Source organism: Mus pahari, chromosome 8 (genome assembly GCF_900095145.1).
Source record: "Mus pahari chromosome 8, PAHARI_EIJ_v1.1, whole genome shotgun sequence".
NCBI classification, from domain to species: domain Eukaryota; kingdom Metazoa; phylum Chordata; class Mammalia; order Rodentia; family Muridae; genus Mus; species Mus pahari.
The window spans coordinates 45,485,663-45,500,205 of record NC_034597.1 but is presented as its reverse complement, the minus strand read 5'-3'; the positions used below and the strand labels follow the sequence as shown (position 1 = coordinate 45,500,205).

At 46.8% G+C, this 14,543-nt stretch overlaps 2 protein-coding genes across 8 annotated transcripts in view; one reads left to right on the top strand and one right to left on the bottom strand.

Moving 5' to 3' along the window:
* Slc7a7 (solute carrier family 7 member 7) overlaps positions 1-2,932 on the top strand; it is a 46,353-nt gene extending 43,421 nt beyond the window's left edge. For all 7 annotated transcript variants that reach the window (XM_029541567.1, XM_029541569.1, XM_029541566.1 and 4 more), the window contains 2 exons: positions 2,174-2,357; positions 2,564-2,932. In XM_029541567.1, the coding sequence (XP_029397427.1) occupies positions 2,174-2,357; positions 2,564-2,664 (285 nt within the window). In that variant the 3' untranslated portion in view covers positions 2,665-2,932. The remainder of the gene's footprint in view (positions 1-2,173; positions 2,358-2,563) is intronic.
* A 68-nt stretch (positions 2,933-3,000) lies between these two features.
* Positions 3,001-9,943, bottom strand: Oxa1l (OXA1L mitochondrial inner membrane protein). The gene is made up of 10 exons (XM_021203367.2): positions 9,868-9,943; positions 9,293-9,439; positions 7,677-7,890; positions 5,670-5,813; positions 5,378-5,463; positions 5,058-5,222; positions 4,791-4,895; positions 4,524-4,686; positions 4,240-4,320; positions 3,001-4,157 (listed from the first exon to the last, which is right to left on the bottom strand). Exons 1-10 carry the CDS (start codon positions 9,928-9,930, stop codon positions 4,027-4,029), a joined length of 1,299 nt encoding a protein of 432 aa, XP_021059026.1. The 5' UTR covers positions 9,931-9,943; the 3' UTR covers positions 3,001-4,026.
* Positions 9,944-14,543: the final 4,600 nt, after the last annotated feature.

The following is a 14,543-nucleotide window of genomic DNA, read 5'->3' as shown; positions in this document are numbered from 1 at the left end:
ACTGCTCTTCCAGAGGTCCTAAGTTCAAGTCCCAGCAACCACATGGTGGCTCACAACCATCTGTAATGGGACCTGATGCCATCTTCTGGTGTGTCTGAAGACAGCTACACTGTCCTCACATATATTAAATAAATACATAAATAAATCTTAAAAAACAAAACAACAACAAAAACAAACCAAAACCAAACATCAAGTGTTTGGGGCTAGAGAGAACTGGCTCCGGGTGTTAAGAGCACTGGTTGCCCTTCCATGGGGCTCAGCTTCGGTTCCCAGAATGGACATGACGGCTCACCCCTGTCTGTGAATCTAGTTCCAGGGCTTCTGTCACCTTTACACATGCAGTCAAAACACTAATGAACATAAAAAAAAAAAAAAAAACCAGAAAAACAAATACAATATTATATGTATAATATATATCTCCCAAGGGTTGGGCTGAAGGCTCAGTTTTCACTGACTGAGCCTTGAGTCAAAGAGTACTTGACTTTACAAAGAACCTGGCTTTGATTCTCAGCACCCACACGGTGGCTCACAACCATCTAACTCCAGTTCCAAGGGATCCAATATTCTCTCTAACTTCTCATGCAGCAAAACATGCATTAAAAAAACAAACCCCAATATACTACTCTGAAACAAAACACAAGGAAGCAAATGCCCGTTACCCTAACCCTTGGGGGGTGAAGGCATGAAGACCAGTTGTAAATGGCCAGGCTAGGCTATGAGACCCTGTGTTTTTGTTTGTTTTTTTCTTTTAGTTAAAAAAAAAAAAAAAGAAAAAAAGAAAAAAGAAAAACCAACAACCTGCCCCCTACCCCAGACAAATCCCAGCAAGGACTGAAGCTACAGCTCAGTGGTGGAATACTTGTCTAGCATACACAAGGCCTTGGGTTGGTTCTTCAGCACTGTTTCATCCCAATGCCCTAAAATAAACAGCCCCCACCCCCACCCCTGTGGGTTAAAGGTGGGGTCCTGTGTCTGCTTGGGGCTCCGGCCGCTGGGTGAGGTGGAATACAGGAGTTTTGACTATGCGCACCCCAGGCTGGTGCCGAGCAGGCATGGGGCTGTGAGAAGCCTCGGGATGCCGCTCTTGGGGTGGGGGAGTGCAGTCTGAGGTCCCTGGGGACTGGTAGATTGGCTTGGGGGTTCCAGCCAGTACAGTGGCTGAGGTCATCAGGTTCTCAGACTCTTGGGTACCACAGATGCTACTGGATGCCATGGAAGAGCTGAGAACAGAGTGGGGGCCCTATGAACTGGATCTAGCCCGGGGCTGAAGGGAAAAGGACAGGAGGACAGCCCCTATTGGGTCCCTTGGGAAGGAGAGAGTCCTTTTGGGTGGCTTGGCATGGTGAAGACCATAGCTGGGAGCCCTAAGAGGCCTTCTGTGAGAGGTTAGGGGGCTGGCTCTTTAGATGAAGGCCTGCTCCATTGCTCCCCACAGTGGACTCCGATGAAAAGAGACAGGCCATGGTTTTAAGGTAATTATTGTCATGGTGGGAAGTTGACGAGTAAAGATGGTACCCCACTTTCTCAGGGCAGGCCTGAAGTTAAATACCTTTTGCAGGGAGGAGTGCCTGGGAAGAGGAGTTTAATTGGTTAAGCCCTTCAGGCCTTTAGGTACCTCATTAAAATGGAGCTCTGTCTTGAGGCTATGTGATCTGTGGTCACAGCCTCTACCTGTGGAGGGGCTTGGGGCGTTGCCCTTATGTAACTGATGGCCATAGACCTATGGAGTGGAGAGCTGCTGCCTCATGTCAGGAGCCTGGTATCTAGGAATGTGGCAAAAACGCCTACTGTTCCTACAGGGTCACCAGGGTTTTAAACCTAGCTTAATCAGAAATCAGGCTGCCTCTCAGTGTCCCACATACCCCGATCCCCAACCAAAACCCAACAAACAAGGGCTTGGTGGCAGCTGCATACAGACAATGGGAAGGTGTAAGTGCTACCCCAGTGTGTTCTGTCTCCAAGCCCTTTGGTGCTCTGATCTTTATGGGATAAAGGTTGTTTTGGTTGTCAGCAATTCTGAGTTAGCTGGGTGTGGGGACCAGTCAAAGCCTACAATCCCAGCACTCAGGCTGAGGCAGGCTGATGAGTTTGAGCTTGTTTGAGCTACAAAGTGAGACTCTCTTGAAATAACAACCAACCCATGCTGAGCTAACTGTTTCCTCTGTGCCCTTAGCTCAGCCTTTTCTTCCCCATCATCTTCTGCCTCTGCACCATTTTCCTGGTGGCTGTCCCACTTTACAGTGACACTATCAACTCCCTCATCGGCATTGGCATCGCGCTCTCAGGCCTGCCCTTCTACTTCCTCATCATCAGAGTGCCGGAGCACAAACGACCTCTGTTCCTCCGCAGGATCGTGGGTAAGTGTGGCATAACCAAGTGGGTCAGCTACCCGAATAGACTGGTTTTTGCCCTTTTCTGCAAACCTTGCCACAGCTGGCTCCTGTCATTAACCATATGGCTTAATTGAATCACTCCCTCCTGGAGCCCCTTTGGTGCCCTAAACTCAGCCCCCTGAACCTGTTCCCAGTTTTAATTCCTGAATTAAACTAAATTCTCTTTGTAGCCTCTCTCACACGGTACCTCCAGATCCTCTGTATGTCAGTTGCTGCAGAAATGGACTTGGAAGATGGAGAGTTGCCCCAACAAGATCCCAAGTCTAAATAGAGCGTGGGATTCTGAGGTGTGGACAGAACGGGTGTTTCATATCTCCCACTGGCCAGAACCCTGGAGGCACCATCCAGGAGCCCAAGCTTGGCAGCTTCCACTCTGAACTTGCTTTTGAAGGATGAAGAGTAATTTATTTGTTTTGCTACATGTTGTTTCAGACTTCATAAATGGATGATGCAGACTGTGGCAGGAAGTAGGCCATTTGGGGGCAGTTCTGGCAGCACCTGGGTGTGCCTACCCACTCCTCTTTTCCTTTACAAGGGCCAACAATGCTCCAAACTTGTCTCCTTCAGAGGAACACAAAACTGTCACAGATGCAAAACAATAAAAAGGTTATGTTCCTAAGGTCTGAGTGGATTTATTCTACTTAGTGACTCTGGGGTATTTATGCAGTTCAGACAAACATGGAAATTAAAAGATTCAATTTCTCCCTCTGAAGCCAGCTGCCAATGGCAGTAGAACCGATTTCTACAAATACAACACAACTGTTGCACTAAAATGTCACGGATGGAAAAAGCTAGTGCATAAACACTTCAGCTTCTTCTTAAAGTATGGCGACTGTGCAGAGGACAGAGGAGGGTGTCAGGCGCCGTGCTCTGTCATGTCCACCTTTATACCCAGAGACCGGATCTCACTGACCCTGGAGCTAATAAGCTGATGGCCAGCAAGCCAAGTGGTCCTCCTGTCTCCACACCCCACAACACTGGTGTCACAGCATAAGAGCAGGGCCATGCTCAGCTTTCCGCATGACTGCAGGGGATTTGAACTCTTATTTGCTGACCCATTTTTCCCTAGACTCCCTTCATTCTTCTAAATCATGACTAAGAATTTCAGCATATCTGCTTCTTAAGGAAATTGCAAAAGTAATCATGGGGGGGGGGTCAAGAAACATGGTCAGGGCTGGAGATATAGGATCAATGCCCAGCACCACAGAGGCGGCTGTCATACAGTCTTGCCCATGCACCTCAAGAATGCAAACTCGATGGAGATGCAGTGTGTGAGGTAGAGGTCTGAGCTGTGAAGACTGGGATAAACCATGAAGATCCTTCCTGGGAGCAAGGGCTAGTGTGGGAAACCATTTCCCACCCCGCAGTGTTCAGAAGCACAACCCCCTTCCATATTTAACTAACATCAAGAAGCCCAGACAAGACAGAGGTTTACTAGCTCTGTGGATGGGAGGTCGCTTGGCTCTCCAGGGCTCTTTTAATACACACAAGTAAGAGTCTGCAGTGGAAACAACTTTTAAAATGAACACCTCCAAATGCTGCAGTCCTCAGGGCTGGGGCAAGGACCTAGCATCAAGTCTGTGTGGAGGGGTCCGCAGAGGCAGGGGTCTCGTCCCAGTGAGCACAGAGCACGTCAGCCGAGTGTGTCTTGCCAAGGCTTCTTTGTGTTTGCTTTGCTGCTGTTGCTGCTGTTGGGGGCTTTGGGGGGTTGATTTGGATCATGCTGCAGCAGAGGATTGTGGGTAAAAGTCTGTCGTAAGGGACCTGGGAAAAGAGAAAAAAAATCTCAGTAAACAAAGAGAAAGAAGAAATGGAAGACAGTATTTAGCCTGAAAGGCCTCCTTACCTCTGGCAGCTAGGTCCAAGTGTTTCTGCATTCGCTGTTCCCGCTCTCGGAGCTGATGTGCAATTTCAGCATTCTTCCAGCCTGTGTGTGAAGAAGAGAAGTTCCTCTCTCATGTTTAGGCTACTTTCTCCTGGTCCTGATCCCCCTGTTCCTTTCTGAGGAAAGTCTCAAGTTGCATAGCCCACTACATAGCCTGGGTTGACTAGGTAGTGCAATCCTGCTTCAGCCTCGGGCTTGCTGGGGTGACAGATACTCGCTGACGCGTTGTCCACAATAGCCCTTACCTTTTTTGAAGCTCTTCAAGAAGCCTTCCCTAGGAGGCAATTTGTCAGGGTCGTGTACAACTCGCTGGGGGATCTTAAGCACTGTGCGCACAGCTGGAATTCGGAGGCAGGCTACTTGGCACAGGGAGAACATGTTGGAGGACAGCCAGTACATGAACACTGCCTGGGGGAAGGAAGGAAGGAAGGTGCTCAGAGCTGCATCCCAGGCAGCTTGTTCAGAGACACTAGGCAGGAGGACATGGAGGCCACTACTAAGCTAGTACCTACCGAGGGGAAGTGGATGGTCACAGGCAAGACCACTAGGGGCATTACCCTGATAATGTTCCTCATGAACTGAAGGTCACTGCTCTGCACCCCTGTCTCAGCACCTAGCTGCCAAAAAGGGGTTGAGGGAAAGAAGAATAAATTCCAAGGCGCAACCCATCAACTCTCCTTCTCCAGAGAGTGGAAGGCAGACGACACACATTCCGCATACTACTCCATCCCTATCCCCTGTTTTCTGGCAGGCTTAGCACTTGGCCAGCCCCAGCTTACCTCAAGGACACACCACATTGTGGCAGTGACTACCAGTGGCAAGACGTAGATGGGATCAGACACGGTGAGATCTTGGAACCACCAGAGCCCACCTGTCTGGAGGCTGGGCACAGGCAGGTTGGCCATCTCTCTCAAAGCAATAAAGAAGGAGATGAAGACGGGGGCCTGTTACACAAGATAAACAGTCAGCACACCTAACAGGAGGTTACTAGAAGCCACGCACACCACCACCACTTGCGTTTCTGGGGATCTGAGGACATGGGAAACAGGAGACAACTTGACGGATTTGGCATAAATAAGCAGGGCACATTTCTGCTCACCTGAGTGAGAGGTAGGATGAGCGGTCTTAAGAGTTTAATATCATGCTTTTTCTGATAGCGTGTCATCTCTATGGTGGCCTTGTAAACTGTAATGGGAGGGAAATGGATCACTGGGTTAAGAGTGACATCAGTGAAGCTTAACATTCTATTCTTTCCAAGGAACGGAAAACCCGTTAGAGTTGTCAAAAACACCTGACTGTGCACTGTGTGTGGCACCTGTTCCTTCCCCCGAGTGGAATGTCTCAAATGCAAACTCACTTTCTCTTCCACACCTGCCCTGGAACCAACTCACACTCAGCCTGGTCTCCGGACAACTTGGCCTCTCTGATTCGAGTGGAAAACTTCTGCATCTCTGGCATGTGGTTGTGGATCTTGGCTGCTTCTCGCTGGCCCTTCACAATGAGAGGAAAAACGAGGCATCGGGCAAGGACAGTACCTGGAAAAGACAGCACAGGCTTGGAGTGAAATTTAAAGTTGCCTGCAGCTAGGAGGCTCACTCCAGACTTCTCCTTACTGTGGCTCTCACCCAAGGGGCCCAGGAGGAAGGATGGGCTTACTTTTCAGAAAGTCAAGGGAGTGGCTGGAGAGAATGCACAGCGGTTCAGAGTGACTGCACTTTTGCAGAGGGCCCGAGTTTGGTTCTCAGTTCCCCGGAGAGCTGGTTCATAACTGCCTGTAAGCCCAGCTCTGAGGGATCCAATACAGGCAAGTGTACACACTCACAGGGAAATACATGCACGCACATGCACTTGTGCGTGCACACACACTAATCTTTAAAAAACTCTAGAAAGGAGCTGGAGAGATGACTCAGCAGTTAAGAGCACCGACTGTTCTTCCGAAGGTCCTGAGTTCAAATCCCAACAACTACATGGTGGCTCACAACCATCCATAACGAGATCTGACTCTCTTCTGGAGTGTCTGAAGACAGCTACAGTGTACTTACATATAATCAATCAATCTTAAAAACAAAACAAAAGGGCTGGTGAGATGGCTCAGTGGGTAAGAACACGCGACTGCTCTTCCAAAGGTCCGGAGTTCAAATCCCAGCAACCACATGGTGGTTCATAACCATCTGTAACAAGATCTGACGCCCTCTTCTGGAGTGTCTGAAGACAGCTACAGTGTAAGTGTAATTACATATAATAAATAAATAAATCTAAAAAAAAACCAAACCAAACGAAACCAAACCAATCTCTCTAGAAAACCAAGGGACTTGGGAATTTGTCTTAGTGGTAGCACAGTTGCTTAGCTGTTGAAGGTCACTGGATTCAGGCATTGCATGCATGTGGTACACAGGTATACATGCACACACTCATACATATAAAATAAAGGAACATTTTTTATTTTCATTTAATGTGTATAGGTGTTTTGCCTGTCTTTCTGTATGCCCATAATGGCCAAAAAGGCATCCCCTGGAACTGAAGTAAGACAGATGTCAGCCAGTGTGTGGGTGCTGGGAATAGAACCTGGGTTCTCTGCAAAAGCAGCTGTGCTCTTATCCACAGAGCCATTTCCAGCTTTGCCTGCCCATCCCCTGCAATAGGGTTTCTGTTACCTTTGCTGGCCAAGAACTTGCTATGTAGACCAGGCTGGCCTCAAAGATCCTCCAGTCTCTGCATCCTTCCCCGAGACTGGGATTAATGGTATACACCAGATCTAGCTCAAATGAAGGTTTTCAAAAACGTTTTAAAAGGAAGTTTTATGTAGCCCAGACATGGTGGTCTGGGTGAGAATGGCCTCTGAAGGCTCATCTATTTGAATGCTTAGTCATCAGATTTATTGGCTGTGGCACTGTTTGAGTGGGATTAGGAGGTGTGTGTGGCCTTGTGAAAGGAAGTGTGTCAGTGGGAGCGGGCTCAGAGGTTTCAAAAACCCCACCCCATCCCCACCCATGGGTCAGGGAGTAGCTCTCAGCTACTTCTCTAGCACCATGCCTGCCTTTCTGCTGTCTGCCTTCCTGCTCCCTGAGACGATGATAGACTAAAACTCTTGAAACTGTAAACAAGTCCCTAGTTAGATGCTTTCTTTTATAGGAGTTGCTTTGGTCACCGCATCTCTTCATGGCCACAGAACAGTGACTAAGGTACAAGGCTAGCCTGGAATTCTTTAATTAACTAAGGGTGACTGAACTCTGACCCTCCTTCCTCTACTCCCAAACACTGGGGGTAGATAAGTGGCTTTCTAATGCTCTCTAGGAACTAAAAGCTGAGTGCTACCATCCCTTTTTGAATCACCCGGCTTTCTGACCTCTACATTTCTGCCCCCATCTCCTCCGCCCTTGCTCAGGATGTCCTCTTACATGTGGCAATGGCCCCCCACCAAGGCAGGCCCAGGTCGACATGTATATATTCCAGGAGATTCTGGATGAGTCCCACCGGGGTGTAAGAGCCAAGCCCCAGCTCTGTGAAGCTCGGTTCTGTAGCACACTGGATTACATCTGCAGCTCCTCCAGAAGCTACCTCTGGTACCGCAGCAGGGATGGAGGGAGCAGGAACAACAGGAGGTGCCTGGACCTGTGAGGAACGAGACCAAGTACCGTGAGTGGGATGTATAAAGTTGAGGATCCCTTATGCTAACAGTCCTGGGCTCTATTTTCTTGCTTTTACTTTTGATCTTCAATGATGGCCAACAGTGTCCATACGATCCTGCTTTCAAAAGACATTATTTTTTGCCTCTAGCAAGATAACTTAAGAGAATGTCTCATGGCTTCCCTTCAGGCAGGGAACTTGCTTCACGTTTCCCAGACTTCAGTCAATTGAGCATCATGGCCATCGCCCTTCCCATATTCCAAATCAACAGTACTTGGAATCCTTTTGTTCTGTGCTAGAAATTGAACTCAGGGCCTCACACACATCTGGCAAGAACACAGACCACTGACTGAGCTGGCCCTCAGCCCGAAATTCTCTTTAATTCAACTCAGTTTTTTTTTGGTTTTTGTTTTGTTTCAATTTTTCTTTCTTGTTTTGTTAAATGGTAGTGGGTGGGTGGGGAGGTTAGTTTTGGAGGCAGGATCTTGATTGCTCTGTAGTTCAGGTTGGCCTTCTAGATGCTAACCAAGAGCTCTGCTACTGAGTACAACCCGAGACATGGCTCAGGGGTTAAGAGCTCCTGCAGAGGATCCATTTTCCATTCCCAGCACCCTTGTAGAGCAGCACATAACCACCTGTAACTGCCTCAGGGTCTCTAATGGGTACTCATGAGCCCATGCACACCATCACACACATACTCCTAACACAATACAATAAATCCCTCAGAGAAAAATCCTACTCAGGCTTCTAAGAAACAGTATTCAGAGAATCACACAGATCACAAACACACAAACCCGCAATCACATTTCACTTTATTGGCTTACCACCACTCCTCCGGTAGTGTCATGAATATAATACAAAATTTAATGTATTTTTATTGTGTGTGCGTGATGTGCCTAGGCATGCATACCACAGCATGTGTGGAAGCCAGAGACCAACTTTGTGTAGAGCCAGTTCTTGTCTTCCTTCTTCATCAATTTTTTTTTCTTTTTTGAGACAAGGTCACACTACACAGCTGGCTTTGAATTCAGAGATCTGTCCCTCTCTGCCTCCCAAGTGCTGGGGTTACTGGGATTGTGCCACAACCCGGTCCACCTTTACTCAGGTTACCAGGGCTGCATAGCAAGAGCTTTTGTACAGCTGGGTCATTTTGCCTGCCCCACAAATTTCCCAGTACTTTCTAGCATTTCCTCACTGAGCTGACTGACTGTGATGAGAATCTGCTTCTACTCCAAATAGGCTAATACTAGGAGGAAGGGCGTGGAGTGTGAGAAGAACTCTGCTACACATTCACTGTCTCCCGCAAAACAAAACAAAACAAAACAACACAGAACCAAAAGAAACGGGCCAAGAAGTGGTGCTCCCTTCCTCGGCGGGAACCTCTTACCTGGGCTTCTGCAAAGAGGGTGGCAGATGTACTGATGCAGCGAGGAGTGAGGACGGCGAGAAGAGCGGAGTGTGGCCGCCCATTACCCCGGCGGGATGCGAGGAGCTCGGCGGCCAGCGGTCTCAGGGACCCTGCGACGCTATGGAACTGACCATGTGAAAGGAGAAGGGAAGGCCTTGAGTCCCAGTCGGGTGACCCGCCTCTCCCGCAGACAGCCTGCTGTTGCAGCAGTCGGGGCGCTGCAGCAGTCGGGCCGCTGCAACGCTGCTCGCACAGACTGCAGGCCCCGAAGCCATGCACTGGAGCGTGCAGGGTTCAGCTCGGGCCCCGGTCTCCCGCATCCTGTGACCGAAGCCCGGGGACAGGGCCCAGAGGTCACGGCTCAGGGTCGAAGGCAGTTTCCAAACAGCTACAGAGAAATCGGGCCACCAACCCCGGGACGTAACCCGGTGCTGTCCTCACGCGACCGGAGGTCATGACACGCAGATCGCAGTGACCAGGTCAGCATCTGCTCGTGACCTCAGCTCAAGTGACAAGGACAAAGCAGCATCCCCGCGCTTTGGACGGAATCTTACCGAACGCTGGGGTCGTAGGAGTCGCAGAAGCTGCCAGCGACCACACGCTAAATTCACCGCCATCTTACCAGGAAGAGAGGCCAGTCTCGCATGCGCACTAAGAACTTTGACGCTGCGGGAGAGGCCATTTTGGAAATGGGCAGAAAGTCAGACCTGACGTCACAGATCAGGTCCGAGGGAGAATGAAGCCAGGGGATTTCTGAGTTCGAGGTCTACAGAGTGAGTTCCAGGACAGCCAGGGCTACCCAGAGAAACCCTGTCTCGGAAAACCAAATCAGATCAAACCAAACCAAACCAAACACCAACCCCCCCAAACAAAAACAAAAACAAAACCCAAAAAACAAAACAAACACGTCAACATTCCGCAGAGATTGAAGCTAAGAGACACGATGGAGACCGCTGTTTAGTGGCAGTGTAAACAGCATATTTCCCGTTTTCCCTTCCATTTCCCAAACCGTAATTGTTCCCTGGGTTAAAATAATTCTTGGATTAAAAATAGTCTTTACTTCCAGGACAGCCAGGGCTATACAGAGAAACCCTGTCTCGAAAAACCAAAAAAAAAAAAAAAAAAAAANAAAAAAAAAAAAAAAAAAAAATAGTCTTTAGGCAGGAGGATTGCCGGGAGTTCGAGGTGAATCTTGGTTACCTACTGTGTTTAAGACTAGCCTGGACTGCGGAAAGAGACCCTGCCTGTCACGAGAAGATAACAAAGAAACAAAATCTCAAACTAGAAGTAACCCCACAATCGGGCAAACCAGAAAGGCGAAAACAATAGCTTTCCCATCTGTGCTTGGTGTGGGGCAAGGTAATATTGTAATTACAGAGCCAATGAAATTTGAAAGTAGCCTGGAATCTGACAAAGCTATAGGGAAGGCAGTTTCCAGGAAATAACCAAGGAAACTAAAGATGAAAGTTGAACTTGGTGTCTTGGATCTGCTGTCTCAAGCTTGTTACTATTTATTTGTAGATTTCGTTGTGTATTTTTTGAAACTAAAAGCTTCCCAAAGCATAAATTGAAATAAGCTGGGCATGGTGCTGCATGCCTGTGATCCCACCACTGAAGAGGAAGCTGACTCAGGTAAGTGGTGAGTTCAAGGCCAGCTGGGGCTAAAAATGGAGACCTTATATATATATTTATTTATTTTGGTTTTTCAAGACAGGGTTTCTCTGTATAGCCCAGGCTGTCCTGAAACTCACTTTGTAGACCAGGCTGGCCTCGAACTCAGCAATCCGCCTGCCTCTGCCTCCTGAGTGCTAGGATTAAAGGTGTGTGCCACCATGCCCAGCGAGACCTTATCTTTTTTTAAAAAAATGTAATGTGAAAAATAAATTACTACTCAGGAAGGAGGGGGTTGATCACATATACTTCTTTATATGCTACTAGATACTCTGGAGGAATAAAAACTTATTTAAAGTTTATTTCATAGATGTCGTGTGTTGTGTGGGAGACTAGAAGAGGGCTGGAGTTAGAGGTGTTTGTTGCATGAGTGTTGGGATCTGAACTCTGGTGTTCACCATGGTGCAGCAAGTACTCTTAACCACTGAGCCATATCTAACCCCTAAATTTATTTTGTGACTTGTATTTTGAAGTGTGTGTGTGTGCATGCATATGTTCTTATGTATGTACATAGCAGCTCACGACCACATATGACTCCAATTCCAAGAGTTCTGACACCTTTGTCTGGTCTCTATGGACACTAGGCAAGTGTGTGGTACATATACATACGAGGAAGCACGACACTCATATATGTATAAATATATAGATATATATCTACTTATCTCTCTCTCTCTCTCTCTCTCTCTCTCTCTCTCTCTCTCTCTCTCTCTCTCTATCCATCATCACATGTGGTGGGCACAGGCCTTTAATATCAGCACTCAAAAGGCAGAGGCAGATGTCTCTCTGTGAGTTTGAGACCAACCTGGTCTACATAGTGAGTTCCAGGACAGCCAGGGTTACATAAAGAAAGTCTGTCTCAACATACAAGCAAAGCAAAAAAATAAAAAAATTTTTAAAAATCTTGGAAAATTTTATCTCTTTTTTGTTTGGACAAAATTGAATATTACTTTAAGGAAGACAATACACTCTAACAATTTCAACAATGTAATAGTCACAATATTTAATATCTGATAGATTTTCATAGGCATGTAAAAAATGAACAGAGCTAAAAAAATAAATCAGGGCTGGAGAGATGGTTCAGTTAACCTGAGTGTGATTCCCGGCACCCATACAGTGGGCTCACAACAGTCTCTATTTCCAGTTCCAGGAGATCTGACGCCCTCTGCTACTTCATCAGGTATCAGGCACTCCATGTGGTGCACAGACATACATGCAGGCAAACACTCATTCACATAAAATAAAAGCAAATTCTGAGTTTCTGCCAGAGTAACACTCACTTCAGTCTGGGTCCGTCCTGAAAGGCAGGGCTGGGCTGAAAGGGAAGAGATGGTGGCGAGAGAAAATGGGGCTAGGACAAAAGGTGTTCTGATTGAAGCCCAAGGTTTAATGACAAGAGCTCAGTTTATATAGCTGGGGGGGGGGGAACCCCAGTCCCCATCCTCAGTCTTTGAAGACACAGGTGAGTGTCTGTAGATGGGTCCAAAGGATGTTGTCTCTGGAACATCAAATGGTCTTCTCAGCAGGTGATGGAGACACTTTGAAGGACAGCGCCAGTAGAGCAGCCTTGACAGATGTGAAGATTACCACCTCAGGTGGCTTAGTGGCAGCAGAGAGCTGGGAGGCCCCAACAACAAATGATTTTTTAAAATATGAAATATCAGCCAGGCAGTAGTGACATACACCTTTAATCCCAGCACTTTAGAGGCAGAGGCAGGAGGATCTCTGTGAGTTCAAGGCCAGTGTGGTGTACAGAGTGAGTTCCAGGACAGCCAAGGTTACACAGAGAAAAATCTGTCTGGAAAAACAAAACAAAGCAAAATGGAAAAAAAAAATCTGAAATATCAATCGGAGCAGAGAAAAGTAAAACAAACCACCCAGAAACAACAGAGATGGTGAATTAGCAGAAAAGGGTGCTGCAGTGCCAGGTGTCAGGGTTTAAAGGGTGGGAAGAAAGAAAGAAAGAAAGAAAGAAAGAAAGAAAGAAAGAAAGAAAGAAAAACAGACAGACAGAAAGACAGACAGACAGAAAGAAAGAAAATATGTGAGCCAGAAACAAAATCAGAGAGACTTGGATTGAAGACACAGGGTATTAGCTGAGGATGCAGCCCAGAGGGTAAAGTGTTTTCCTAGAATGCACAAAGTCTTGGGTTTGATCCCAGCACTAAATACACTGGACATGGGGGCACATACTTGTATTCCCATGACCTGGAGGTAGAGGCAAGTAGATCAAAAGTTCAAAAGTTGAACTGTAGAGTAAATTTGAGCCAGTCTGGGCTGTTTGATGAAATGATGTCTCAGAAAAAAAAAAAAGGAAGAAAGCAAACAGAATATTTGAAAGTAAATGATTCACTCTCTGGGTCAATTAATATCATATTAGACTGTAAAATAAAATTACAATGAATTTGAAGATGACAATAGAAGCCATTTAAACTAAGTTGCTTGGGGAATAAAGGCTAAACATACCTGTGAGATAATATCTAACGGTCTAGTATACATGTAATTGGAGTTTAGGAATGAGATGCAGGGGAGAATGTAAAAACTGGTGGCTTAAAGTTTTCAAGATGATGAAGATAATAAACGTATGGATCCAATCAAATATCTCTTCTTGGCCTTCGGCTAAGATCATCACACGTAGATCCAACTGACCTCAAGTTGGATCTTGAAAGTACAGGAAACCACAGTGTGACTGCATTAACTTTTTGTCACTGTGATAAGACACTCAGAAGGAGAACACTTGGCTCACCATTTCTGGGCTTTCGGGTTACAGTTGTTTGGCTTAATTGCTTTGGCCTATGGTGACACATCACTTTGTGTCAAGGGCTCATGGCAGAAGAGTCTTGTTCACCTGATGGTGGATGGGAAGCAAAGGGACAGGAAATGGCCAGAGTTCCAACCTTCTCAAAGTTGCACTATTAATGACTTAACTCCTGTTGTTGGTTCTTACCTCTTAGGGCTCCAGATAGTTCCAGCCTCCAACATTGATCCTTTGGGGAGCTCTCAGGCAATGGTCAAAAATGAAGCCATTTGTGATATTTTGTAACCTAGGTTGACCTTGAATTTATGGTCCCCCTGTCTTAGCTTCCTGAGTGCTAGGTTTACAGGTATATGTCATTGCATCTGGCAAATTACTTATAAGAATGCAAGTCAGATTGGATTAGGGCTCTCCCTAAAACAACCAAATACACAACCCTGTCCCACCTCCACTCTCCCAAAGAAAGAAAAACCTTATTTTAACTTAGCCAGCTCTTTTAAAGACCTTAGAGTTAGGGCTAGAAATATAGTTAGTGGTTTAGTATTACTTTTGCTGAGGACCTGAGTTCAGTTCCCAGATAGTACACAACCTCGTGCAACCGCACCACATTGTAGCCATCCAGGCTTTTTCTGTGCCCGCCCCAGTTCCTGAATAATGACCTGGAGGCTTATGTTTATTGATGAATGTTAGACCTTAAGCTAGGCTTGCTTCCCCACTTGCTCTTAACTTATGTATACTACTCTATGTCTGCCACGTGGCTGGTCACCTCTCTCTCTCTCTCTCTCTCTCTCTCTCTCTCTCTCTCTC